Genomic DNA, 26,608 nt, shown 5'->3' on the forward strand with positions numbered 1-26,608 from the left:
CCTGGAATGCTCTCCCTCCTCATTTGCATCTACAGATTTCCTAGGCTTCCTCTAAGTCCCAGCTAACATCCTACCCTCTACAAGAAGACTTTCCAACCCTCTTAATCCGAGCACCTTCCTTCTCTTTTCCTATTTATAAATTTCCTATTTATTCTATGTATAGTTTATTTTTACATATTTACTTCTTTGTTGTCTCTCCCATTAGATCTGTAAGCTCTTTGAGGATAAAGACTGTTTTTTGCCTCTTCTTGTAAACTCACAAAGTACAGTGACTAGCACATAGTCAGTGATTAATAAATGTTTATTGATTGATTTTGAATTTTCTTCATTTTCTGTTGGGTGAAATAAAGGCCATCTCATATCCGATTTCCTCGCACAATTCTGTGTGCAAGAGACTGGGACCTCTATTATTCACATTTGGGAAAACCTAGAAGCAAGTTAAATCCTGAACATATTTGGAGAGTTTCTGAGTCATAGAGACCCTCAGGACTCAACTGTATTTGTGAGATCTAGGTCTGGGCCCTGGGCCACAAGTGACCTCACACATGCAGGGCACTATGCCTTTGTATCTTGGAGACACAAAGACAAAACTATGACAGATTCTCTCCTGGAGGAGTTGACATTCTACTGAAGGGATACAATATATACACAAATAAGTAAATACAAAGTAATTTAAAAAGGCAATGAATGCTAAAAATGGGGGGGAGGGTGTAGAAAAAGCCTCATGGCAACTGGTGGTGCAGTGCATAAAGCACTGGGCCTAGAGTCTGGAAAGTCTGAGTTCAAATGAGACTCAGACACTTACTAACTACGTCATCCTGGGCAAGTCACTTTATCTCTGTTTGCCTCAGTTTTGTCATCTGGAAAATGTGAATAATAATAGTACCTACCTCCCAAGATTGTTATGAGGATCAAATAAGACCATATTTAAGAAAGAAAAAGAAAAAGAAAAAGCTTTGTGTAGGAGGGGGTACCCGAACCTTGCTTTAAGGAAGTTAAAGGTTCTATCAGGTGGAAATTAGGAAGTAATACATTCTAGAACTGGGCTACCACCTGTGCAAAGGCATAGATTCTGAAATGAGAAGTTGGTAAGAGACTCCTTTGTCATAACATTTCCCCCCCCTTACAAACACCTGCATAGTACTTAGCCTGCTCCTCTCCAATGCTTTTCCCTTATAATTGGAGCATATGGGGTGTTCTGGGAGGCCTAGCACCTCTGGTATGAGGGCTTGTCAAGCCTTTTTCAATGCTGTTCATCTACCTTTGGTATCCACCTGTCACCTACCTCTCACCTGTGGCTCCAAGAAGGTACAGCACGTGCAGCGGCCACACCCCAGTAAAACCTTCTCAGCAGATGAGCTAAACTAGATTGAGAATAACCCATCAGTGAGTTTAGGGGATATCTACCCCAAGCATTTAAAGACTTCACCCTATGGAATGGGCAGATGAGAACAATTTGTTCCAATGGCCATGGAGGGGGCTGAAGCAGGCATTGTGGAGTGCTTAGAGCTTGGTTAGACATTGGAGACACCAAGGTCATCCACTGCATCCTGGGCCATCTCCAGTCATCTTAACTTTTTGTCCTGCCACTGGACTTCGATAACTGGAAGAGAGTGAGCTCAGCTGATGAATTTATGCAACTCTGCCTCACTTAAATCCAATTCAAGTCAAGACATCACCTCATGATGTCATTGGTCCTCTTCTAAAATGAAGGGCAAACAACAATCTTATAATAATTATTATTTTTGTTTTGCAGGTATCTCTGTTTGTGAGGAGACCTATTGTTATCTCAGTTTCGCGCCACCTCCAGAGCCAAGCACAGTGCTTTGATATATACAGCAGGCACTTGATAAATACCTGTTGAATAAATGAATGAAGGAATGAGTAAATTAATTAATAAATGGCTGCTCCTCCCCATGTAATTAATCACTTCAACCGTAATTCCATCATTGTAATGCCTCACCTCCCACCAGGAAGATATCACAAAGGCACACTTACTCCATGTCTATTCTTATAGATGAGGTTCATCATCAAGTTTCCCTAAAGTGTGCAAAAGAGACCCACTTTCTTTATACACCCTTTAGGGTGTGCTAGGATCCTGTCCTGAGATTCAAGCTTTACTAACTCAGTCATCTTCCAGAGTACCAGTTTCTCCTCTCAAATCAATTCTAAGGGCCTTTGCCTCCAGGTTCCAGGCCTTTCACCCTTCATCTCTAAGTAAACTTGCCTGATCCCTAAAGCTTAGCTGGAAATCCCAAGCCTTCTGACCTCTGAACCTACTTGGTACCCAGGGCTTAGAGAGAGGCTGCATGTTACAGTAGAAAGATAGCTAGGTTCGAAATGTGAAGTTCTGGGTTAAAGCTCTGGTTTTGATGCTGTTTATGTAACCTTAAGCAAGTCCCTCTCCATCTCTAGGCCTCAGTTTCTTTCTTTGAAAATGTGAGTACTGAAGTAGGTAGACATTTAGGCCCCTCCTAGCTCTGACATGCTAGGATATTATGATCTTCTATACCAGATTCTTAACCATCAATGCTAAGCACAGTGCCTGGCACATAGGAGGTGCTTAATAAATGTTTATTGACTTGACTGAGCCTTCTGCTGCTGCCATCACATTTTCTAGTTACCTTTCCCAGCAACTGCTTCCTTTTCCTTTCACCCTAATGTGTTCACAGACTCTAGGTCATATTAGTACATTTAGTATAATTAGTGTAATTCACTAAAGCAATTGATAACATCCAGTTTCAGAATATATCAGGGGAAGGTCCCTGACCACTAGATAGTTCTAAGCTTTCAAAGGTCTCCTGGGCTAAATCCATACTTTTCCAGCTCTATCTCCTGGTCATTCTGATTCTCCATTTGCTATAAGTAGCTCCATTGCCTCGAGGCTTCTCAAAACAAGTCAAACCCAATTTGAGATTAGAACTTCTGGGCTCTCTGGGTTTCATTCATTGCTTTACAGTTATCCCTTCCACACTACAGGGAGTTAGGGACGTGGAGCTCCCACAGTCTGAAAAATCCATGTACAATTTTTTGGTCCCCCCGTCACACCAGAGAAGTCTGAATTTTTTCTTTTTCTTTTATGGGGTGTTTACAGTACCTTATTGTAATATTTGGGTTAAGTCATAGTCTTATTTAGTCCTAGGCTGTGTGTCCTCAGCTGGCCTTTGCCTGTTGTCTGCAGCTTCTTCAAAACTCTGAAAAAAGTTCCCATTTAATTTCTTATGCCGACTTGTGACATATCGAAACCGAGATGGGGCAAGTCACAATGTGAAAGCGATAACTGTATCCTTCCAATCCTAGGTTCACTATTGACCAGTTGATAGTGAAAAGAACTTTGGATTGGGTACCAGATTTGATCTAGGCTGGAATCCTGGATCTCCTTTTTATTATATATGTAACCTTGGGCAAATAAATGCATTACCAACATCCTTCTGCATTATCTCCACCTGGATGCTCTGTACGCTTCTCAACTTCAATGTGGCCACAACAGAATTAATTATGTTGTCCCCCAAAGCTACCCTTCCTCCAAACTTCCCTCTTTCTTTCTTTTTTTATCTATTTTTAATTTTTATTTTTTAATTAGTTCACTAATATTTAGTTTCCAACATTCATTTCCACAAGATTTTGAGTTCCAAATTTTCTACCCACCTCATCCCTCCCCCCACCCCGAGATGACGTGCATTCTGAATACCCCTTCCCCTAATCTGCCCTCCTTTCTATCACCCTCCCCTTCTCTTATCCCTTTCCCCTTCTATTTTCCTGTAGGGCAAGATAGATTTCTATACCCCATTGCCTGTATATCTTATTTCCCAGTTGCACGTAAAAACAATTTTTAACATTTATTTTTAAAGCTTTGGGTTAAGAATTCTCTGCCTTGGGGACAGCTTAGGTAGTGCAGTGGATGGAGCTCCAGCCTTGGAGTCAGGAGGACCTGAGTTCAAATATGACCTCAGACACTTGACACTTACTAGCTTTGTGACCCTGGGCAAGTCATTTAACCCTGATTGCCTCACCAAAAAAAAAAAAAAGCGAAAGAGAAAAGAATTCTTTCCCTTCTTCCCTCCCCACCCAGCTTCATTGAGATGGTAAGCAACTTGATACAGGTTATACGTGTGTAGTCATGCAAAACACTTCCCACAGTAGTCACTAACTATATTTACCTTCATCCTATCTCCTCCCCATTCATTCTATTCTCTCTTTTGACCCTGTCCCTCCTTAGAAGTGTTTGCTTCTGATTACCCCCTCCCCCAATCTGCCCTCCCCTTTATCATCCCCCTGCTCTCCTATCCCCTTCCCCCCTATTTTCCTGTGGGGTAAGATAGATTTTCATACCCAGTTGAGTGTGTATGTTATTCCCTCCTTAAGCCAAATCTGATGAGAATAAGATTCACTCATTCCTTCTCACCTTCCCTCACTTCCCCTCCACTGTAAAAGCTTTTTCTTGTCTGTTTTATGTGAGGTAATTTACTCGATTCTACTTCTCCCTTTCTCCTTCTCCCAGTACAATCTTCTCTCACCCCTTAATTTTATTTTTTAGATATCACCCCTTCATCTTCAATTCACCCTGTGCCCTCTATCTATCTATACACATATTTTCCCCCTCCAACTACCCTTATACTGAGAAAGGTCTCATGAGTTACAAATATCATCTTTCCATGTAGGAATGTATACAGTTCAACTTTTTTTTTAATTTTTTAATTTTTTTAGGCAATTGGGGTTAAGTGACTTGCCCAGGGTCACACAGCTAGTAAGTGTGAAGTGTTTGGCCTGAGGCCAGATTTGAACTCAGGTCCTCCTGATTTCAGGGCTAGTACTCTATCCACTGTGCCACCTAGCTGCCTCACAGTTCAACTTTAATAAGTCCCTTATGATTTCTCTTTCCTGTTTACCTTTTCATGCTTCTCTTGAGTCTTGTATTTGAAAGTCAAATTTTTTATTCAGCTCTGGTCTTTTCATCAAGAATGTTTGAAAGTCCTCTATTTCACTGAATGTCCATTTTCTCCCTGAAGGATTATACTCAGTTTTGCTGGGTAGGTGATTCTTGGTTGTAATCCCGTCTCCTTTGACCTCTGGAATATTATATTCCAAGCCCTCCAGTCCCTTAATGTAGAAGCTGCCAAATCCTGATTATCCTGATTGTGTGTTTTCACAATTATCTTGATTGTGTGTTTTCACAATACTTGAATTGTTTCTTTCTGACTGCTTGCAATATTTTCTCCTTGACCTAGGAACTCTGGAATTTGGTTATCACATTCCTAGGGGTTTTCCTTTGGTGATCTCTTTCAGGAGGAGATCGGTGGATTCTTCCACTTTCTATTTTACCCTCTGGTTCTAGAATATCAGGGCAGTTTTCCTTGATAATTTCTTGAAAGATGATGTCTAGGCTCTTTTTTTGATCATGGCTTTTAGGTAGTCCAATAATTTTTAAATTATCTCTCCTGGATCTATTTTCTAGGTCAGTTATTTTTCCAATGAGATATTTCACATTGTCTTCTATTTTTTCATTCTTTTGGTTTTGTTTTACAATTTCTTGATTTCTCATAAAGTCATTAGCTTCCATTTGCTCCATCCTAATTTTTAAGAAAGTATTTTCTTCAGTGAGCTTTTGGACTTCCTTTTCCACTTGGTCAGTTCTGCTTTTTAAGGCATTCTTCTCTTCATTGGCTTTTTGGATCTCTTTTGCCATTTGGGTTAGTCTATTTTTTAAGGTATTATTTTCTTCAGCATTTTTGGGGGTCTCCTCTAGCAAGCTGCTGACTCATTTTTTTGTGATTTTCTTGCATCAGTCTCATTTCTCTTCCCAGTTTTTCCTCTACTTCTCTTACTTGCTTCTCAAAAATCCTTTTTGAGCTCTTCCATGGCCTGGGACTGATCCCTATTTTTCTTGGAGGCTTTGTATGTAGGAGCTTTGACTTTGTTGTCTTCCTCTGGTTGTATGTTTTGATCTTCTTTGTTACCAAAGAAAGATTCTATGGTCTGACTTTTTTGCATTGTTTGCTCATGATCCCAGCCAATTACTTGAGTTTTAAACTCTTTATTAAGGTACAGGTCTATTTCCAATGTGGCGAATGTACTATTTCAAGCTTTGGGGGTTTTGTGCAGCTGTTTTCAGAGATACTTGTAGGGACCTGTAAATTTTCAGTTCTTCCAAGGTGGTATGATCAAAGGCGAGGTGTTTACTCCTTTCCTGGACTGTGCTCTGGTCTATGAGTGACCACTAGCACTCTTTTCTGCCTTGGAACTGTGAGGAGGATTCCTTCTCCACTGGCACCTCAAGCTCCACCACACCAGCGCTCCTCCTCACCCTAGGACTGCCACGCAGAACTGCAATCCAGGTCCAAGCATAGGCAAAGCAAGAGAATCCTGCCTTAGCACCAGCAAAGAGATCCCTGCAATCTCCCTCTAATCAGCCACTTGATTCCCCTTCAGTCTGTGGGCCAGAAGTTCCAGAAGCAGCCACCGCCCCAGGGTTGTGCCGGGACTGGGCCTGGGACCGAGCTCCTCTCTCACCATGGTCCAACAGACCTTTCTCACTGACCTTCTAAGTTGTCTTTGGTGTTTGAGGGTTGAGAGGTCTGGAAACTGCCATAGCTGCTTGTGATTCAGTCCCCTGAGGCCTGCTCCAGGTTCACTGAGGCCTGGTCTTTGCAGGCAGCGTGGCCCATGCTGAACTGTGCTCCTCTCCCAGCCTGGCGCAACAGATCTTTCCAATTAACATCCAGGTTGTCTTGGGCTAGAAATTTGTTTCACTCTGTCTTTTTGTGGGTTTTGCTGCTCTAGAATTTGTGTAGAGCCATTTTTTACAGGTATTTGGAGGGGTTTGGAGGAGAGCTCAAGCAAGTCACTGCTTTTACTTCACTATCTTAGCTCCGCCTCCCAACTTCCCTCTTTCTTTTGAGGATATTACCATCCTTCCAGTGGTCCACGTTTGCAATCTTGAAACCAACCTTAGCTCTTCCTTCTCCCTTTGTCCTGTTGCATCTCCATATCCAATCAGTTGCCAAATCTTGCCAATTTCAATCCCATAAAATTCCATCCTCTCTACTAACCCAGTCACCACTCTGAGGCCTTCATCACCTCTCATCTGTAGTACTACAACAGACAAACTGGTCTCTCTATTTGCAATTTCTCCCCTCTCCATTTCATTCTCCATGAAAAGGCACAAGAGCCCTGGAAGCAGCAGTACCACCACCACCCCCAGACCACCAGTCCTGCTTCTAGCCTCATGGCCATCATCTGGAGAAGAAGCCAGCCATCTCTACCAACTGCCATATCAAGCTGAAGTGGCAAACCTACCTCAGAAAGAAACAGGAAGCAGCATATAGCAGGCAAGTCAAACCATTCTTACCATCTTGAACACAATCTTCCTCCAGACCTTGATGGGGACGTCCCCAGACCCTGATCCCAGCCTTTGGAATAGCAAGGCTTCCAGCCCAGTGCCCTCAGACATCATCCTGGGAAGCGACCATGGGGAGATGCAGCTTGGCCACTGCTCCTGCAGGTGGGTAGAGCCACAGCTATCAAAGACCCAGAAAACAAAGTGCTTGGTACTGTCAAATGGTTCAACATCAGAAAACGCATAAGATTCTATTAGTGGAAATACCATGAAAGAGGAAGCATTAACACCTTCTGTGCTGCTGTACCCTGAGGACCATCAGACTTTTCTATGCAGTTGAAACCTGCCACTCCTGTTGAATCCCCAACTAGAATATGAGCTCCTTGAGAGCAAGGATTGTTTTGTTTCTCTATTTGTACCCCCATCACTTGACACAATACTTTGCATATGGCAAGCATTTTATTCATTCATACGTTCACTCACAGAGATCCACAAATGGAGCTATAATCTCATCAGTAACAGTTGGTTCAGAAAAGTAGCAAAAAACAAAAGCAAATTAATATTTTTTGGACGTGGCCAAAGCAGGAATTTGTTTTACTTGCCTATTATCCATGTTTGTAACAGGGGTTTTGTTTTTCTTTTTTTTTTTCTCAGTGGAGGCAACAGGGGTAAGGAGAGGTAGGAGGAAGAGAAGGTAGATTTCATTGATTGAAAAAAAATGTAATTAAAAAAAACAAAGTAAAGTTCTCTAGGGATACTCAATGATATGAATAGTTCCCTGCAACATGCACAACTCATGAATTCCTGCCAGTCCTGTGTGGATCTTGTCCAGATCTTCTTATCCAACTGGCATTAAGGATGCACCCAATATCCTGGGGGCCTTCCTTACTTTGTTTTGACATTGAGAGTACAGTTTACAAGGGAGCACAGTGTCCATCAGTCAGCCCTTGCTAACTGCAGATATGGCCAGCCTATCGTTCTTTTCTGTTCATATATTTCTTTGATGACATTGTTCTCATCGCTTCTCTCTCCTAATTCTTTCTTTGTATTGAAGTCAGCTCTTGTTTACCATGTACCCTTCCAATGCCCTTTGGGTTAATGGCAACTTCAGTCCCTCTCAAACTGTAATATTTCATGCCTCACAGTTAGACAACATTAATACTACTATTTAAAAGACAGGCCTTCAACTTGACCTGTTCTGTAATATTTTAATAATAATTTGTAGCTATACTGTTCTTTTTTGTGTGTTCTTAAATACATAATTTATTTTTTCATTATAAGGGATAGCAGGCTGATAGAGGATAAGGAAGGAATATATTTGGAAAAGAAAATGATATAAAAAGTTTAAATATCAATAATAATTTAAAATAAAAAATACCACAGAAAAAGAGGCTTTTATTTCAGGGGACCATTATGGTGATTAAAAGAACTACAATTTCCCAAAATTAACCCAGCCCACATTCCTACTCCTACATAATTCTGGGTCCATCTTACTGCCCCTTTCTAAGTGTCTGCCCAAGATACCTATATGTATACACACTATATATATAGCAGCATATATACAGTACATACACACACATACACACACACATATATGCTGTATGTACATATAGGTTACTTAACTCTATACATGTATCTGCATATATAAGATGTATATGTGTACATGTATACATATATAAGATATATATATATACATACACACAAACACAGATAGATAAGCAATAGTTAGTTTACCATTCAGCTTCATGGGGTCCAGATAATAAGCATTTCTCCACAATGCTGCCAAATTGATAATTTTTTTAGAACTAGAAGGTATTTTTAAAAATTAATTTATTTTGATTTATCAACAATCACTTCCATATGCTTTTGAGTTTAAAATTTTTCTCCCCCTTCCTCCCCACCACCCTCCCCAAGACGATACACAATCTAATATAGGTTATACATATACATTCCTATTAAACATATTTTCATATTAGTGATGTTCTAAGTAAGAATTAGAACCAATAGGAGGAACCACCAGAAAGAGGAAACAAAGCACAACAGAAGAAAAAAAATGGCAAATACTATGCTTCGATCTGCATTCAAACTCCATAGTTCTTTCTTTGGATGTGGATAGCATTTTCCATCATGAGGCCTTTGGAGATGTCTTAGATCCTTCTACTGCTGGGAAGGGTTAAATTTATCTATATAAGTCATCGCACAACGTGGCTGTTATTGCATACAACGTTCTTTTGGTTCTGCTCATTTCACTCAGCATCAAATTGATATTTTTAAAACAAAGATCTGGCCATGTCATACCCCTATTCAAAAATCTTCGGTGGATCCCTATTGCCTCTAGAATAAAATACAAAACTCTCAGCTGGCATTTCAAGTCCTCTACAAACACTGCATGAGTCAGGTGATGTGCTGGTCAGTGTAATGGGAGTCCCGTGCATAGGCACTAGTTCTTCAAGGGGAGGATACTAGGGAGCTGCTTCTGGGAGAGCAGTAATGACGTATAAGGGAAATGCCTTGGAGAGAATGGAAGGTGCATGAATTTTTGGTAATTGATTCTTATCAGCTAACCACTTGGGGATGCACTTCACCTCATTTACTTCTGGGGGATCTTGATGATCCTTTGACTCATGGTATTTAGTAAAGGGAAGAGCACCTCCAAATTTGGAAGCTTCAGAAGGTCTGGAGAGCAAGCCATGGGAATCTGGGAGTCAGAGACCAGGCTGAGTTTTTTTTTAGTCAGACCAGTACCAATGTCCCAGGAAGCCATGAGTGATGATGAGAATGAAGGTGAAACACACACCTCTTGACAGAGAGGTAATGAAACACAGAGATACATTTTGAGACCTGACTAATGTGGGAATTTGTTTTGTCAGACTAGGTAAATATGTATCGAAGGATTTGTTTTTTGTCTCTTTTTTTCCTTAATGAAAGGAGAAAGGAACTAAAAGGGACAGACTAATAAAAATACTTGTTACTTGAAAAATGAAAACAGAAGAAAAAGGAAATAAAGATGATGTAAAATCAAAAGATACCAACATGCATGGGGCAGAAGAAATCCACATATAGCTATGACTATATCATTTACCTTTCCAATTTGTTTGTTTACATTATTCCCTGTCATTTGCTCTCTAGTCAAACTAGTCTGGTAGCTCTTCCCAGGATACAACATTCCATCTCCTCATCTCCTGCATGTGCCTTTGCAGAGATATTCTCTTATGCCAAGAATATCCTTCCTCCTCACTTCCAGTTCTTAGAATCCTTAACTTGCTTTAAGGCACAACCTCAGATACTATCTCCAATACAAGACCTCTCCAAATCCCTCCAGCTATTAGTATTTACTCCCTCCCTCTTTTTCTCTCACTCTCCCGTTTCTATTTCCTCCTTCTCCTTCTCTCTCTTTCTGTCTCTCTGTCTCTCTCTGTCTTTGTCTCTTTTTTGTCTCTCTCTTTCTTCGTCTTTATGTCTCCCTTTCTCTCTGTCTCTGTCTCTGTCTTTCTTTTTCTCTGCTTCTGTCTCTTTTTTGTCTCTGTCTCCTCTGTCTTTCTGTCTCTCTCTCTGTCTCTGTTTCTGTCTCTTTCTCGGTCTCTGTGACTCTTTTTTTCTCTATCACTTTTTTGTCTCTATCTCTTTGTCTTTATGTCCCCCCCCATATATATGTATAAAATATGTATGTATGTATATACATATATATATATATGCTTAGCATCAGCATATTTGAATGCGTTTCGTGTTCTCCATACCTACCCCTACCATGCAAGTTTCATGAGGGCAGGGACTGTTTTGTCTTTATATGGTGCAAGTTCAGGGCTGCATTTGAAATCCCAGAGCCTAGCACAGGTACTTAATAAATGCTGAACTGTTTTGTCAGTCTTAGTTTTGTTGTCTGTAAAATGAAGACAGAGCAGATGATCTCCAAGGCCCCTCCCAGATCTAAATCCTAGGATTTGCATTTCTCTTTACATAGGATTTAGGGATAGATACAGAGGACTTCCTCACAATAAACCTGGGAGATAGGAGGAAACTGAGGCTCCAGAAGATTAAATGGCTTTCCCCAAAGTCACATGGCTACTAAGAGTTCCAGAACCAGCATGATGTAGTGAACAGAGCAGGGGACTTGGAGTCAGGAGGGCATGGGTTTGAATCCTGACTCAGACACTTACTAGCTGTGTAACCCTAGTCAAGTCCTATGACCTCTCAGGACTTTATTACTTCATCTCTAAAATGAGAGGGGGGACTCCAAGACCTCTACAATCTGTTCCAGCTCTAAGCCTATGATCCTATCATCCCACGTCTAAATCCAGAGTTCTTTCCACTGTGCTAATTTGTCTCGTCAAGATGACCGGACCTCCTCCTTGCAGTAGAATTCTGTTCTTATTAATTCTCTGGTCACACAGCATGTAAGTAGAAGGCAGGTCCTCTGATTCCAAATCCAGGATCCCTCCCCACCCCCCAACCCCACTAATCTACATTGTCTATCGGGACAACTAGGTGGTGAAGTGGATAAGAGTGATGGGCTTAGAGTTAGGAAGATTCATCTTTCTAAGTTCAAATCTGGCCCCAGATACTTACTAGCTGTGTGACCCTGGGCAAATCTCTTAACCCTGTTTATCTCAGTTTCCTCATCTGTAAAATGAGCTGAAGAAGGAAATGGAAAACTACCCCAGTATCTTTGCCAAGAAAACCCCAAATGGAGGCATAAAGAGTCAGATAAAACTGAAAATGACTGAACAGCAAAAATGTTGTCTATTATCCCCACCTCCTTATCTTCGATCACACTGCTCCCCCCTTGCTGGCATGCCTTCCTTCTCTTCCCTCCTTCCCCGCTTTTCTGCTTGTTTAAATTCCTGCTTCTAGATGCTGCTCAATTGTTATCATAGTATAGAGGAGTCAGGAATATTTGGGTTCAAATTCCATCTCAGACTCTTACTAGCTGAATGACCCAAGGCAAATCCCTCAACATATCTGGGCTTTAGCGTCTGTCTTCTATAAAATGAGGGGGTTGGACTCCATGATCTCCAAGGTCTCTCTTAGTTCTAAATCTATGAGCTGGGTCCTCCCAGAAGTCTTCCTTGACTACTGAGTGCCCCTTGATTTCTCAGTGCAATTATTGTGAGAATGTCATCTCTTGACCAACTACTGCTCTTTCTGCCTTACCTTCTATTCTGCCCAGCCTGTAGTGGGCATTTCATAAATGCTTGTTGATCAACATGCTTGGTTCCCCTTCACCAAACTATGATCTCTCAGTGGTCAGATCCTGAATCTACTCCTCCTTCCCCTTGTTCAGTCATTTTTCAGTTCAGTTGTGTCGGACTCTTTGTCAGAAGACCCAGTTTGGGGTTTTCTTGACAAAAAAAAAAAAAAAAAAAAAAGACACTGGAATGATTTGCTATTTCCTTCTCCAGCTCATTTTCCAAATGAGGAAACTGAGGCAAACAGGGTGAAGTGACTTGCCCAGAGTCACACAGCTAGTAAGTGTATGAGGCCAGATTTGAATGCAAGAAGATGAGTCTTCCTGATTCCAGGCCGTGGGAGAATGCTATCCACTGCTCTACTAAGCTGCTCTCCTTCCTCAACTGAGGTTAAATAGAAGACTGAGCCCAAGAGAGAGTGAGGCTCTGTGGAAAGGCATTGAATTGAATGGAATTAGGACATCTCATTGAAGTTTCTTCTTTCACTTTCTCTGATTGCCCTCTGGGGGACAGGAAACAAGGGAACCTTGGCCCTGACTTGGAAAGATGTAGGAAAGGGGAGGAGAGGATAATAGACACGGGGGATCATCAGTCCCACAGTAAATTACTGACTCTGTAGAATCACAGGAAGTACAGTAGAGCTAAAAGTAAACATAGAGATCATCTTGCACAAATGACTTGCCCAAGGTGACCTAGGCAGTGAGAAATAGAGGAAAGATTCATTGTGGAACAGTGGAAAGAACACTGGGTCTAGAGTGAGAGAACCTGGGTTCAAATCTTATGTGTGATGCTTACTGCCTGTGAGACCTTAGACAAATCATTTCACTTCCCTGGACCTTAGTGTTCTTTTTTGGGGGGGTAGGCGCAATCAGGGTTAAGTGACTTGCTTAGGGGGTCACACAGCTAGTAAGTGTCTGAGATCCCCTTTGAACTCAGGTCCTCCTGACTCCAGGACTGGTGCTCTAACCACTGTACCACCTAGCTGCCCCCTCATTTTCCTTTTCTGTAAAATGAAGGGGTTGAAGTGGGTGTCGTTTGAGGTCTATTCCTACTCTAAATCTATGATCTCCTGTTCCAGACCAAGTGCTCTTTCTATTCTAAACAAGATGTGAGAATCAAGAATTATGCTGCCTCCTTATCCTCTTGGCCCCTGCTACCTCCTGAAATGCCAGCTCTCTAAGAGCCCACTAAAATGCTGCCCAGACTTTGATGGGATTCTGTTTCTCCTCTGGCTGCAGCTGAATCGGACTGCCTTCCCCTACCCCCACCCACCCTTGACAAATATTAGCAGCAGAAACTGAGGGGCAACCTAAATGGGGCAATGGTAATGGGACCCAATCTCTCTTTCTTCTGTCTTTGCCCTTGAGTCCCATATAAGTTTGCAGCTGTTGACCATCATTGTCCTGGCCAGGAGGTCCTGGGACCTGGCAGCCCTAAGGGGCTGCAGGGAATTCTCTGTAGCATCTGTGGGATGGGCATGGGCTCATCTGGAGCAGCAGTCCCTAGTCATATTGCCATTCCAAATGTGGGCCACAGGCAGGTGGGAGAGGAGGGGAAAACAGATAAAGGGGACACTCTGGACAGGCAGAAGGGGGAGGGGAGGACAAACACAGAAGATCAGGTCAAAGGCGAGAGAGATCTAGACATAGGAGAAATTCTGAGCAGGCAGGCAGGAGGGAAGAGGTAGGGATGTGACAGATACAAGAGGGTACAGTGAAAAGATGGGTTGGCTGTGGTCCCTGGGAAAAAGGCATTGTTACCCCCTGGCAACTCAAGGTGAAGAGATTGGAAAAAACTTGCCTGGGATAATCTATAAAATAGAAAATGGAAAAAGGGCAACCTCATTAAACTTGGGACATTGTAGGATGGGCACCTCTCATGTCTACAGGGTTTTAAATACACAAATTATGTCTCTTTCTGTGGGAGGAAATATAACTATTATTAATCCCATTTTACAGGTGAAGAAAGTAAGGAAAAGAGAAGTTATGTGATTTGCCAACTGTCATCCAACTAAGTGGGGGACAGGAACAAAACCCAGGTCCTTCAATCCATAAGTCCAGGGCTCTTTCTACTAATTCCTTTCCTTTGTCTTGATTTCTTAACCCCATCATTCAAAATTAAAGCCTGGCCTTGTGCTTCCTGAAAGCGGTCTTCAAACATAGCAGGCAGAATAGTTTAGGGTAAGCCATATGTTGTATAAAATAGGAAGAACTACTGATGGGATAAGATGGGAGCCAGAACTCCTGAGTTTGAGTGCTGACTCTGACACTGTGTGTGACCTTGAGCAAGTCTCTGTCTCCCATCTGTCTCTCTGTCTCTCCTTCAGTTTCTCCTTCTGTAAAAATGAGGTTGAACTAGTAGCTCTCTCCCAGCATTGCTACCTTCTGGGGTAGCTTGTGTCTGTCTCTGAGGTGGTGCAAATATAAATGGAAGAAACTACAGTAATAATTGCTTGCATTTATATAGCACAAGTACTTTTACAAATATATCATATTATGTTCACAATCATTCTGTGAAGTAGGGGGCCATTATTATTATCATCCCCATTTTACTGATGAGAAAACTGAGGCAGACTAGTCCAGGGTCACACAGTTAAATGTCTAAGGCCAGATTAGAACTCAGCTCATCATATGGGATTCAAGTTGGAAGTGTTATGTACAACACTGTTGGATAAGTATTTCAGGGAATATGTGTCCAGGAGGGTTGTAAATGCGTATGAATTAGTGTGTCTGGGATAGTGTACGTGAGTTTTTGAGGTGAGTGCTTCTGTGGATACTGCCTGGTATGTAAATATGTTTCTGGGACATAGGTCTGTCTGTGTATGGGTGTGAGTATCTGTGAGTCTGAGTGTGTCTGGGGAAAGTGCAAGTGTGAATCTGTAAATGTGAAGAGAGAACCAGGAACAAGATTTTGTGATCATGCCTGGGAGAGACGTGTTTGAGGGAGTATGAGTGTGGATCTCTGCCTATTCCTGTGTGAATCAAAGGTTAAACTTTTCCCATGGGCAGAATTACAGCTAATTAAAATGTTGAATTCAATCTTTGTGGTTGGCACACAGTAGGGGCTTAGTAAATGTTTCTTTATTCACAGGAGGGAAAAGGATTGGGCTTCAGGGAAGGCTCTCCAGCTTGGAGGGCTTAGGAACAGAGAAGGTAGTGCAGGCTTCCAAATCACTTTGGGTTAAATTCGACATTTATTAAAGATTTGCTGTGGGTGAGGAAGGCACAGATGAGGTCTGGGACCGGACATTTATTAAGTGCCTACTAAGTGCCAGACTGTGCTAAGCGCTTCAATGAGCTTACATTTTTCTAAGGTTCCAATATGTACAGGGTATAAATACAAAGCGATTTGAGGGGGCAGAGAACATCGGGGTGATGGGAGAAGGAAGGTGGCCAGTTCTGCTTCTGAGAGGCAAACGTCAAATGATCATAGATGCAGAACTGGAAAGGACCTCTGAGACTACCTAGTTAAACGCCCTCATTTTACAGATGAGGAAACTGAGGTTCAGGACGGTTTAAGTGACCTGCCCAAATTTACGGAGGTAGTGAGAGTGAGGGGCGATATTCGAACCCCGGTCCTTGGACTTCAGAACCAGGCGGGCTGTCCAATTCCGGTAACATCTAATAGTACATCCTCCCACGTACTGTTCTAAAGTTCCTCGGTTCGTAAGACTTATAGTTGGAAGGGACATTATAGGTCTTTTTTTTTTTTTTTTTTTTTTTTTTGTTAAGGATGGAGAAACTGAGTTTCGAAGAGCAGAAGGGACTTGCCCGAAGTCAAAGAGGTAGCTTCAGAACTAGCTGGAGATTACAGGTGTCCAGACCCCCAAGCCCAAAGCTTTCTACTGCTCCAGGCGTCCCCTCCCCTTCTCCCCAATCTACTTTGTTTGCCCTGCCCTGGGGTCACCAGGTCAGGAGAGCCCCGATTCAGACTCCGCGGTATTTCCTAGCCTGGACTCGGGAGCACAGCGAGTCTCTCCGCTTCCCCCCACCCCACACCTTGCACCCCCACCCAGGGCTCGAGAGGAGCACTCGAGACTGAGCTTAGAAGCGGGCGCGCGGTCACGCCGGGGACTGGTTCTGCAGAACCTGGGCGAGTGGGGGGAGGGGGCGCCCGGGCTCGGCTGGACAGTCGGCCCCCGGAGTGTGGGGGGGCTGGCCAGAGAGAGACAAGTATCGCGAGAGCTGCCGGTTACCAACCTGCTGGGCGCGCGCACACATTCCTATTAAAGCTCACTCCCAGACGGGGGCGGGCTGAGCCCTGCTGGGCGGAGGGAACCGGGAGCCGCAGCTGGCGGGGCGCGGGGAGGGGGCGCGCACCGCTGGAGCCACCGCACCCTCCTAGTTGTCCAGCCCTTCCCTCCTCCCTCCTTCTCCCCCTTCACCCCGCCTTCCAGGGGCCGCCCAGGGCTGGGACCAGCCCGCTCCAGGCGGAGGTGGGGAAGGGGGTGTGTAGGGTGACCTCATTCCTGCCCCACTCCTGGAAGTCCCCGGCATCTCCGCCCCCTCTGTGCTGCGTCCCTCCCTCAGTCCCTGGGTCCGTCCCGCCCTCCCTCCCGGCTCCGAAGTTTGGCTCCCAGCTGCGTTGCGTGCGGCCAGCACTGCGCACGGTTTGCTCCCTCCCCGGGGCAGCTCCTGGACTGCTCCCCGCAGCCTCTGCCCGGCCCCCGCAGTCCTAGCCCGGTTCCCGCAGCCCCAGCCAGGCCGTGGCAGCTTCGACGCGCACTTCCTGAAACTTTTTTGCTTCTGAGCTCGGAACTGGCGCGGGGGAGGGAAGGGGGACGAAGGAGAGGGAGAAACTTCAGGGCAGCGGCGAGGGTCAGCCGGGCTGGGCCCCGGGGCCCGGCAGCTCGGGGAGAGCAAGGGAGTGCCGGGGCTGCCATCGCGCAGCTCCCAATGGGGCTGGAGAAACTTTAAAAGGCGGCCCCGCTGTGGTTGGCTGGTAGCGAGATTCCGAGCAACATATGGCATTAAAAGGAGCGCAGCTGGAGGTAACATTTCTATCGCTGGGAAGTCGGAGCAGCTGACTCTCCAGCTTGCCTTGTAATTAGCAAACCGAGCACTCCTCTCCCCCGCCCCCTCTTCTCTCCCTCTCCCCCTCGCAGCAGCCTTCCCTCCCTTCTTCTCTCCCTCCCTCTCTCCTTCTTGCACACTCTCACACACACTCACTCTCCTTCTCCCCCTTGGCCCGGCAGTGGTGGCTGCTCCCGGCCCCGGGTGCTGGCGCCCGCCCAGGCGGAGGGACGGAAGGAGGCGGGGGGGGGGGGGGCCATGCTCGGCTTGTCGCCCGGGGGGCACCCGGGGAAGGTAAGGGGCCTGCTGGCTTTGGGGAACTTGGAGTTGAAAAGACCTCCCTCCTCCTCCTTTTCCTCGCTTTCCTTCCCACTCCAGCCCTGGATCTGGTTCTGGCCCGGGCTCTGGATCTGGTTCTGGCTTGGGCTCGGGCTCTAGATCTGGCTCTGAGATCTGGCTCTGGCCGGGTCAGGGAGTCCTGGGTTTCGCTGTAGCAAAGAAAAGTGAAGTTCATTCTCGGGGCGGGGGAAGTTTGGCTCCCATGGAGCTGGAGGGAGGAGGAGGGGGAGGGAGGTAATGAAGGGGGGCTGGGGGGCTCTGCAAGGGCCTGGGAAGGGGTGGGGGAGGAGGAGGAGGGCAGCTTCTGTGACCACAGTAACTTGCACTTGTGGGATTTATCTCTTCTGAGTGAAACAAAGGTTAGACTGCTTCTCTCCCTCTCTTCCCATTTTTCTGTCTTTTTCCTTCTCTTTCCCCCTGTGAATTTCTGTGTCTCTCATCATCTCTGACTCTCTGCCTTACTCGGTGTCTCCTTCTTTTCCTCTATCTCTTTCTTCCTTCTCACACTCCCTTCCGCCTCCCCTTCTCGCCCAAGCTCTGGATCATTCTTCTGTGTCTCCCCCTCTCTTATCCTCACCCCCCTCCTCTTTCTCTTTCTCCCTCTATTCCAGGTTTCTTTTCCTTCGAGTCTCTTGCCCACTCCCTATCTTTTCTCCCCCTCTGCTTCTAAAGCCCTTGTTTACTTATGATCAAGTTTTTCCTGCTCCCCAGCAGGTGCCGAGGGATGGGAGAGTTAGTTTAATACAAACCAAACTCCAGCGAACAATTATTCCTAACTGGCTCTTTGCTACCTAGGCAGGGAGAGGGAGGGAGGCAGGCAGGCAAGGAGGGAGGGAGAGCTGGAGCCAGCTAGCAAAGAGAAGAGGCGACTTGTTTGGTTACAGCTGCTAGGAGGTTTGAGTTTCCAGGCGCATTCAAGTTTTTCCTGTTTGTGCCCAGGTTATGAAGGCAGAATGGAGTTCCCGGACCACAGCCGGCAGCTGCTGCAGTCCCTGAGTCAGCAGAGACACCAAGGATTCCTGTGCGACTCCACTGTGCTTGTCGGGGAAGCTCGGTTCCAGGCTCATAGAGCTGTACTGGCTTCCTGCAGCATGTACTTCTACCTCTTCTACAGGGACCAGTTAGACAAAAGGGAGACTGTACATCTGAACAGTGACATTGTCACGGCCCCAGCCTTCAGCCTGCTGCTTGAATTCATGTATGAGGGCAAGCTGGAGTTGAGCAGCCTGCCCATTGAGGACATCTTAGCTGCTGCCAGCTACCTCCACATGTATGACATTGTCAAAGTCTGCAAGGGTAAACTAAAGGAAAAAGAACTAGTGATTGAGGAAGAGAAGGACAGACCTTTCCTGGGCCCCAACATATCCCTGGGCCATGAGTTAGAACTGCCTGGCCAGCCAAGATTCAGTCCCCTAGAGTATGATCAGTCTGGGGCCCACCCCACCTGGTCTAACAACCTCATGGGACCATCCTCACTATCGAAAAAAGCAGACCTAAGTCCAAGTCCTGGGAAGGCCAAACCTTTGGATAATGGTGTGGGGGTCTCTCTTTCTCAGAGGACTGAGCTCCCAATACCCAGCCAGGCCCCTGGTGACTCAGAGTGTGCTTTGGATCTGTCTCTGAAGCCGATTTCAGGGAGGGATGCCCTCCATACTTCCTATGTCTTCAGACAGCTGGCTGCTGATCATCGGCAGCAGCAGCAGGAAGTCGAACTGATGGTGAAAAATGAACAGGACTTGTTGTCAGACCAGGAAGATGGCAAGGCAAGGAGTCCAGTGGGCCAGCCATTTGGGCCTGTGGCTAAAAACTTGGTCACAGGCCTGGGCCACATGTTTCATGGCCAGGAAGATGAGTTGGACCCAGAGCGGGATGAGAGTGAAGATGACCTGGATGCATCAGACCTCTCTGCTTCAGAGGTGCTGGGGCCCCCTGGCCACATCTGCATCTGCCCTCTCTGCAGCAAGGTGTTCCCCAACCCCCATGTCCTACAGCTGCATCTGAGCTCTCACTTCCGGGACAAGGATGGTGGCTCAAGGGCTCGATTGTCACCAGAGGGGTCAGTGCCCACCTGCACACTATGTGGAAAGACCTTCTCATGCATGTACACCCTTAAGAGGCATGAGCGGACACACTCAGGCGAGAAGCCATACACTTGTGTGCAGTGTGGCAAGAGCTTCCAGTACTCACACAATCTTAGCCGGCATGCGGTGGTGCACACTCGAGAAAAGCCTCATGCCTGCAAGTGGTGTGAACGACGTTTTACACAGTCTGGGGATTTGTATCGGCATATCCGAAAGTTTCACTGTGGCCTTGTCAAGTCCCTGGTAGTTTGAAGTTTTATGAAGGAGCTGGGGTTTGGCTAGAGAGAGGAGAGTGTGTGTGTGTGTGTGTGTGTGTGTGTGTGTGTGTGTGTGTGTGTGTGTGTGTGTGTGTGTGTGTGTGTGTGTGTGTGTGTCTATGTTTATGACGTTTTGATTCGAAGAATGATTGTTCCTATGCTCTTTTGATGCTCCACAGCAGCATCTAGCCAGAGGGGCTTTTATGTATAAGGCTGGCCTGTCCTACTGTAGGACAGGCACATGCAGGGACTGTTGGGAGAGACGGTCTTGCATCACCAGTCTCTGGAATGCCTGATCTGACCTCTAAGTTGGAAAATTCTGAAGCTGCCTCTAGAAAAACCTTTTCTCCAGAGTTGTGATTAGATGCCAAGAGGTCCTGCCTTTTGAAGTTCTTACCTCATGGTTTTTTGTCTTTTTTTTTTTTCTTAGCTCAAAAAGAAGAGAATGTGCTTCTTAGACACTAAAATACTTTCCATGCTGACCTCCTTATTTCTCCCAACTGGGCCCCAGGCAACAATCACCAAGGGACAGGGAGATGGACAGACCTCCTTTAAGTTCCACTTAACATTCTCTCCCTGATTGTTTCTTGGGGCGGGAGGGGTGGGGTGTTTTCATGTGGTCATTTCTCATTTCCACTATTCAATTCCTAGGTTTCTCCCTTTGAGTATATATCATTTTCGAGGTTTCCTCTTTCACTGATACCATGGCATGTTCATCTTCCTTCCCTGGGCCTTCTGGAATTTAAAAGGGAGTTTTTGTGGGACCTGCCTTTTGCTGCCCTTTCCCAATGAAGAATATGTATGTCATACAGAGTGATGTCTGTGTGAATTACCTAGTGAGTTCTATTAGGGGGCTTGGGGATCGACACAGAAATGGAACCTCTTTGGTACTCTGAGAGTAGTGGAGTAGAATTTGGTGTTGGATGAGCCATAGAACAAACCAAATGGTCCAAATTCCATATTCTGAGTTGGAGAGGTGGGTACTGGAGGGCTGAGGAGTGGTAGCCATGGAAGAAGCCCAGGAAAGTGGCAGGTAGAGTAATAGGTATGCCCTTGGAAAGGAAGGAACAGTTATTCAAGTATGTATATTGAGGCAAGTGGACATTTGAGGTCGCCTTATCCTGTTAAATACAGGATTTAAAGCCGGAAGATTGATCAGTTCAAAACTCAGCTCATTTTAAAGACAGAATCAAGCTGGGGACAGAAACAAGTGGGTCCTAGGTGAAGTGGCAAGAGAGCCAGATTTGGAATTAGAGTACCCAAGTTCACCAACTTGGAGCGACCTTCTTTATGCAAAGTCTCAAGTGACTGGCCAGCCTCTCCTTAGGGCCTGGGAATTGGATGTGCCTCACAGAAGGTTTGCCCGTGGAGTCTGGGAGTGAGGTCAAGTTTAATTTTGTCAACCATTTGCCCCTTTGAGTCTGAGTCCCTGAGTGTGTCTGAGCAAATGATGTTGGGTGTGTTTGTGGACTTGAGTGTTACTCAGCTGGCTGCCCTCCTGACTGAGGTGGGGCTGAGGGGGATTGACCACTGGCCTCTGCTTCCCCATCATCCACCCCCACTTACCTGGAATTTCCTTAAGGTTGGTTGTTATTAATAGCACTGAGCTTGCTCCCTGAAACACTTCAGATTTTACTGGGGGGGATCTTTTTTTTTTTGCACATTAGTCTTTGCCCTCCCTTGTGGGGCAATGTCATGAGCACTGACTGTGGCAGGAGGTGTGTGGTTTCAGGAGGGCCATATGGGAGCTGTTTGGCTGCAACCTGTTGGGGAGACTCAGTTTCTTCGGGGAACTTCGGCTAGTTCTCCTCGATGAACCCTCCTCCCCACCTCCCCCAGCACCAGCCCCTTTTGAACTCTGAATGTAATGTGAAAATTCATTTTATTTATGGCATGTGTCTAATTTCATTACCTGACTGTACCTGTACTTTACTGAAACTGTTACATGGCTTTGGAAAATATGGTGACCTGCATTGTTGTCCTGTGGACATGTGACTCCGTATCGTGGTCTTAGCCTGCTGAATAATATATCAATACATATATTACACATATAGATAGGCATACATATATATTTTTTGCTGTGATTGGAAATAGCACTGAGGACAAAGTCTACTAAAATTAAGTTATTTTCTTTTTCTCCTGATGAAACTTGATGTAGTATTTATTAGAAGTTTTAATTTGAAGTGATACTATAACTGCTAGAAACCTTTTTTATTCTAAATGATGAGTTTATCTCCACTGTAATGCTTCCAAGGTTTCTTTGTTTGGTAAAGGGAGCAAGTGACTAATATGTTAGTATTGGCAAGAAGGGTAGCTGAAGTTTTTCTAAGTTTTTGTTTTTTTACTTTAAAATTTTGCATAATGTTTTTTGTGATCTCTGTGAATAAAAGCAAATTGCAGACCCACATATTCCATACCAAGCCCAGTCCATGCCCAAGCAGTAGTGAGACAGGGGGCTGCAGGTAGGACCATATGTGGCTGACATTTCCCTTCACTGAATGCCCTTCAAGCAGAGGGCTGGATTGCCACTTGCTGGTGATCACAGGGTCTGGAGCTGAAAGGGACTTCGAGATCATGTAGTCCAATTCCTTGGTCTTACAGATGAGGAAACTGGCCTGTGGGGTAAAGGGACTTGTCTAAATTCACCTAGGGAATAAGAGGCAGAACTGGGTTTGGAATCTGTGTCCCCCTGATTTCAGTCCAGCCCTCTTTCCAGTACATGACAAAGATGTCTTACAGAAAGGATTTCTGCTTTCATACAGATTGAACTGAGATGGTCCTTAAAGTTCTTTCTAACTCTTTGATTCTGTGAGCTTAGGTCTTTTAGCCTTGGAAAGCCTAGGGATCTGGCTAGGTCAGGCAAGTGGGTGTCAGGGACTCCAAGGTGTGGTAATTGTGGGGGAAAAAGAAGAAAATACTTGAACTCTTGCTGTAGAGATGCTGTCTTCCTGGCTCCTGCCACTGGGCAGCTCCAACAAGGACTTTTGCACTTGTGTCTATATTCTGCTGAAGTGTGTGTGATGTGTGTGTGTGTGTGTGTGTGTGTGTGTGTGTGTGTGTGTGTGTGAAGGCCATAGGTCTGAGCACAGCTCTTCCCACAGTGGGTCACTTCGTCAGTGGAACAGTTGGGAGATGCTGCTGCATACTGTCTCCCATGTGGGTGATTCCAGTCCTGGAGAGTTTATTTTCTTGGAGAGCGGTTCTGCCCTGACTCGTTAACACTGGGTTTGTCGTCATCTGCAAACAAATACTGTGAAGTTAATGTAAAAAAAATCATCAATTTTTAATTTTTTAATCAATGCAGTTCAGATTAAATATGTATATTTAAAAACTAATGTTTGTGGGAGAGTTTTATAGCAAACAAATCTACAGCCTGTAGCAAAGCTAATCCAATGAAATCTATTTTATCAGGTGGTGCAATCCCCATTTTCTATCGAGTTTCTTCTCCTCTGTAGATGGTGGTTGGTTAGTCCAAAGGAGACGATCACAGCCTATGGGGTCTTTGGGAAGAGTAATGGTTAGCTTTTGGTTTTCAGTGTGGTCATCTTCATCTGCAGCTGTATCCACACGTGCTGTCAGACTGTGACAATCATGACTGGGAATTGCTGTCTCTCCATTTTCACAAAAATAATAATAAAAACCCACCCTCCACCTACTACTTACTGCTGGAGTCATCCTTGAAGCTGGGCCTTGCTTCTGGGAGATATGGAGGCTGGGATAGTGGCCTTCATTGGCCCAGGGAATTGGCCTTGGGGTGGGGGTGGGGGTGTAGACCTCGGAGTTTTAGGACAAGGTGGATTGATGTTCTTTCAGGGGGTTTGGATCCCAATAAGGCAATTAGCCATAGCTGATTATTCCAGGGTGGGTGGGCAGAGAGGTGCTGGAATGGAGGCATTAACAGAAGCTTTCCATTCCTCCTATTAGGAGAATGGCTCATCCCAGTCTTGCAAATTAAGTTGAAAATCCCACTAGCACATGCTCATTCTTCTCCCAATTTGCACCCCTCCCCCAATACCCATAATAATAGCTAACATATAGTGCCCACTTTGTGCCAGGCACTATCCTAAGCACTTTACAATTATTATCTCGTTTGATCCTCACAACAATCCAGGACGTAAGTGCTATTATCCCCATTTTATAGATGAGGAAACTAAGGCAAAGGGGTTAAGTGACTTGCCCAGAGTCACACAACTAGTAAGTATCTGAGGAAGGCTTTCAGATCAGGTCTTCTGACTTCAAACTCTATCTACTATGCCATCAAGCTAGACAGCACAGTGGTCTGATGGTCAGAAGTACTGGGTTCTATTCCTGACTGGAACTATCAGTGTGAAATCGGGCAAATCACTCCCCCTTCTGGTCCTCAGTTATTACCTAGACCTAGAGTAGTAATGCCTGCCCTGCAGACCTCACTGAGCCATCCTAAAGATTTCTATGGTTAACGATCATGAAAACTCTTAGGCAAATATGGTTCTAAGTCATCAGTTTTTGCCCTGTGGACCCTAAAGTATTTTGAGAGGGCAGAGATTAGTCCAGTTCTAAAACATAAGGATGGAATACATCACATATTCCTGGTGTCTGATTCTTGTTGGCCCTCCTGGAGGGGGATAAGGGAACTGGGGGGCAGATGCAGGCCGGGTCAGGTCGGAGGCTTTGGCAGAAAGGAGAGATCTTGTCACCATAGGAGTCTCAACAGAGGGAACCCTTGCATGGGTTGGCGTTGAGGATGTGGACTGGACACCTCTAAAGTCCCTTCCAGTTCTGAGAATCTGAGTGAAGAAGACATTGCTTGTGAGCTGTTATTTTTCGGGTACTAAAAATCCATTTTTCCAATAACATATTCTCAGGCACCTAATGTGCTGTAGGCTGATGGTGAAGTGCATAGAGAACTGGTCCTGGAGTCAGGAAGACCTGAGTTCAAATCCTACCTCAGACACTTAGTAGCTTTGTGACCCTGGGGAAGTCACTTAACCACTGTTTGACTCAGTTTCCTTATCTGTTAAATGAGGATAAAAATAGTACCTACCTTCCAGGGTTGTCGTGAAGATCAAATGAGAAAATTGTGAAGTGCTTAGCATAGTGCCTGGCACATAGTGTTGTTGTTTGGTCATTAAGTCATTATCCAATTCTTCAGGACCCCCATGGATTATACTGTCCATGGGGTTTTCTTGGCAAAGATACTGGAGTGATCTGCCATTTCCTTCTCCAGTGGATTAAGGCAAGCAGAGGTTAAGTGACTTCCCCAGGGTCACACAGCTCGCAAGTTCCTGAGGTCAAATTTGAACTCAGGTCTTCTGACTCCAGGCCTAATAACTCTAACCTCTGAGCCACTTAGCTGCCCCTACCGGGTAATAGGTGCTACAAAAGTGCTTATTCTCTCTGGAACGTGCCTTCAGGCCTATGAAAGACTATATGTGAAATTGTGAGTCTGGGATTCCAGCTGTTTTTATTTTATTTTAAATATATCTCATTGGTTCCTTTTATCTTTACGTCATTACAGCATTTCCCCACTTCCCCTCATTAAGCAAAAACATACACTAGAAACCATGTCTGAAAATATATTCTATATTCAACCCTAGTAGTCTCCCACCTCCCTGCCCTGAGGGAGATAGTATGTTTCATTATCTTTATCCAGGGATCTTCCTTAGTTCAGTTGCTTCTAATGAGTTGGAAGGCAACGCTGAAGAACCATAGCCTTCTCGTCCCCCTCCTCCTGCTCTGCTGCTCCCTTGTCTCCTCTAAGCCCTCTTTCTCCTTCGAATCCCAACACAAACGTCATTGCCTTAAGGGCTTCCCTGATTACTCAACTTGTTCTGCTCTAGTGTTTGTGCTAGGACCTTTCTCAACACTTAAAGTCCCATTTTCTTTTATCTTTTTTTTTTAATTCAATTTTATTTTCAATTCCAAATTTCCTCCCCTTCCTTTACCCACTGAGAAGACAAGAAAAACAAAACCTATTACAAATATCTCATGCAAAACAAATTCCCACTTTAGCCACAAGAGGAAGAATGAAAGAAATGAAAAAAGAAAGAACAAGTTTCAATCAGTACTCTGAGTTCTCTTTCTGGAGGTGAATAGCATGTTTCATGATGAATCCTTTGTAATGGTGGTTGGTCATTGTATCGGGAGTTACCAAATCTTTCAAAATTAATTATCTCTACAATGTTGTTATTATATACATTATTCTACTGGTTCTACTCACTTCAGTTTGCATTACTTCATACATATCTTCCCAGGTTTTTCTGAAACCTTAGGGGTGTGTGTATCTGTCTCTTGTTCCTGTAGCTTTGATAATAGGGACCCTCCAAGCCATTGCCTGATAGCTTGTCATTACAATTGACTTGTCTTATATTTCGTAGGACCACTGAAAAAGGGACTTCAGAAATTATCATTATTATTT

At 44.8% G+C, this 26,608-nt stretch overlaps 1 protein-coding gene across 1 annotated transcript; it reads left to right on the forward strand.

Annotated features, from left to right (window-relative positions):
- Window positions 1-17,288: 17,288 nt before the first annotated feature.
- On the forward strand, window positions 17,289-20,797 carry ZBTB42 (zinc finger and BTB domain containing 42). Its single transcript, XM_027849340.1, has 2 exons — window positions 17,289-17,512; window positions 18,813-20,797. The coding sequence occupies exon 2, from the start codon at window positions 18,827-18,829 to the stop codon at window positions 20,204-20,206; it is 1,380 nt and encodes a 459-aa protein (XP_027705141.1). The 5' UTR covers window positions 17,289-17,512; window positions 18,813-18,826; the 3' UTR covers window positions 20,207-20,797.
- The last annotated feature ends 5,811 nt before the right edge of the window (window positions 20,798-26,608 follow it).

This window comes from Vombatus ursinus, unplaced genomic scaffold (assembly GCF_900497805.2).
Source record: "Vombatus ursinus unplaced genomic scaffold, bare-nosed wombat genome assembly UNPS02007284.1, whole genome shotgun sequence".
NCBI classification, from domain to species: domain Eukaryota; kingdom Metazoa; phylum Chordata; class Mammalia; order Diprotodontia; family Vombatidae; genus Vombatus; species Vombatus ursinus.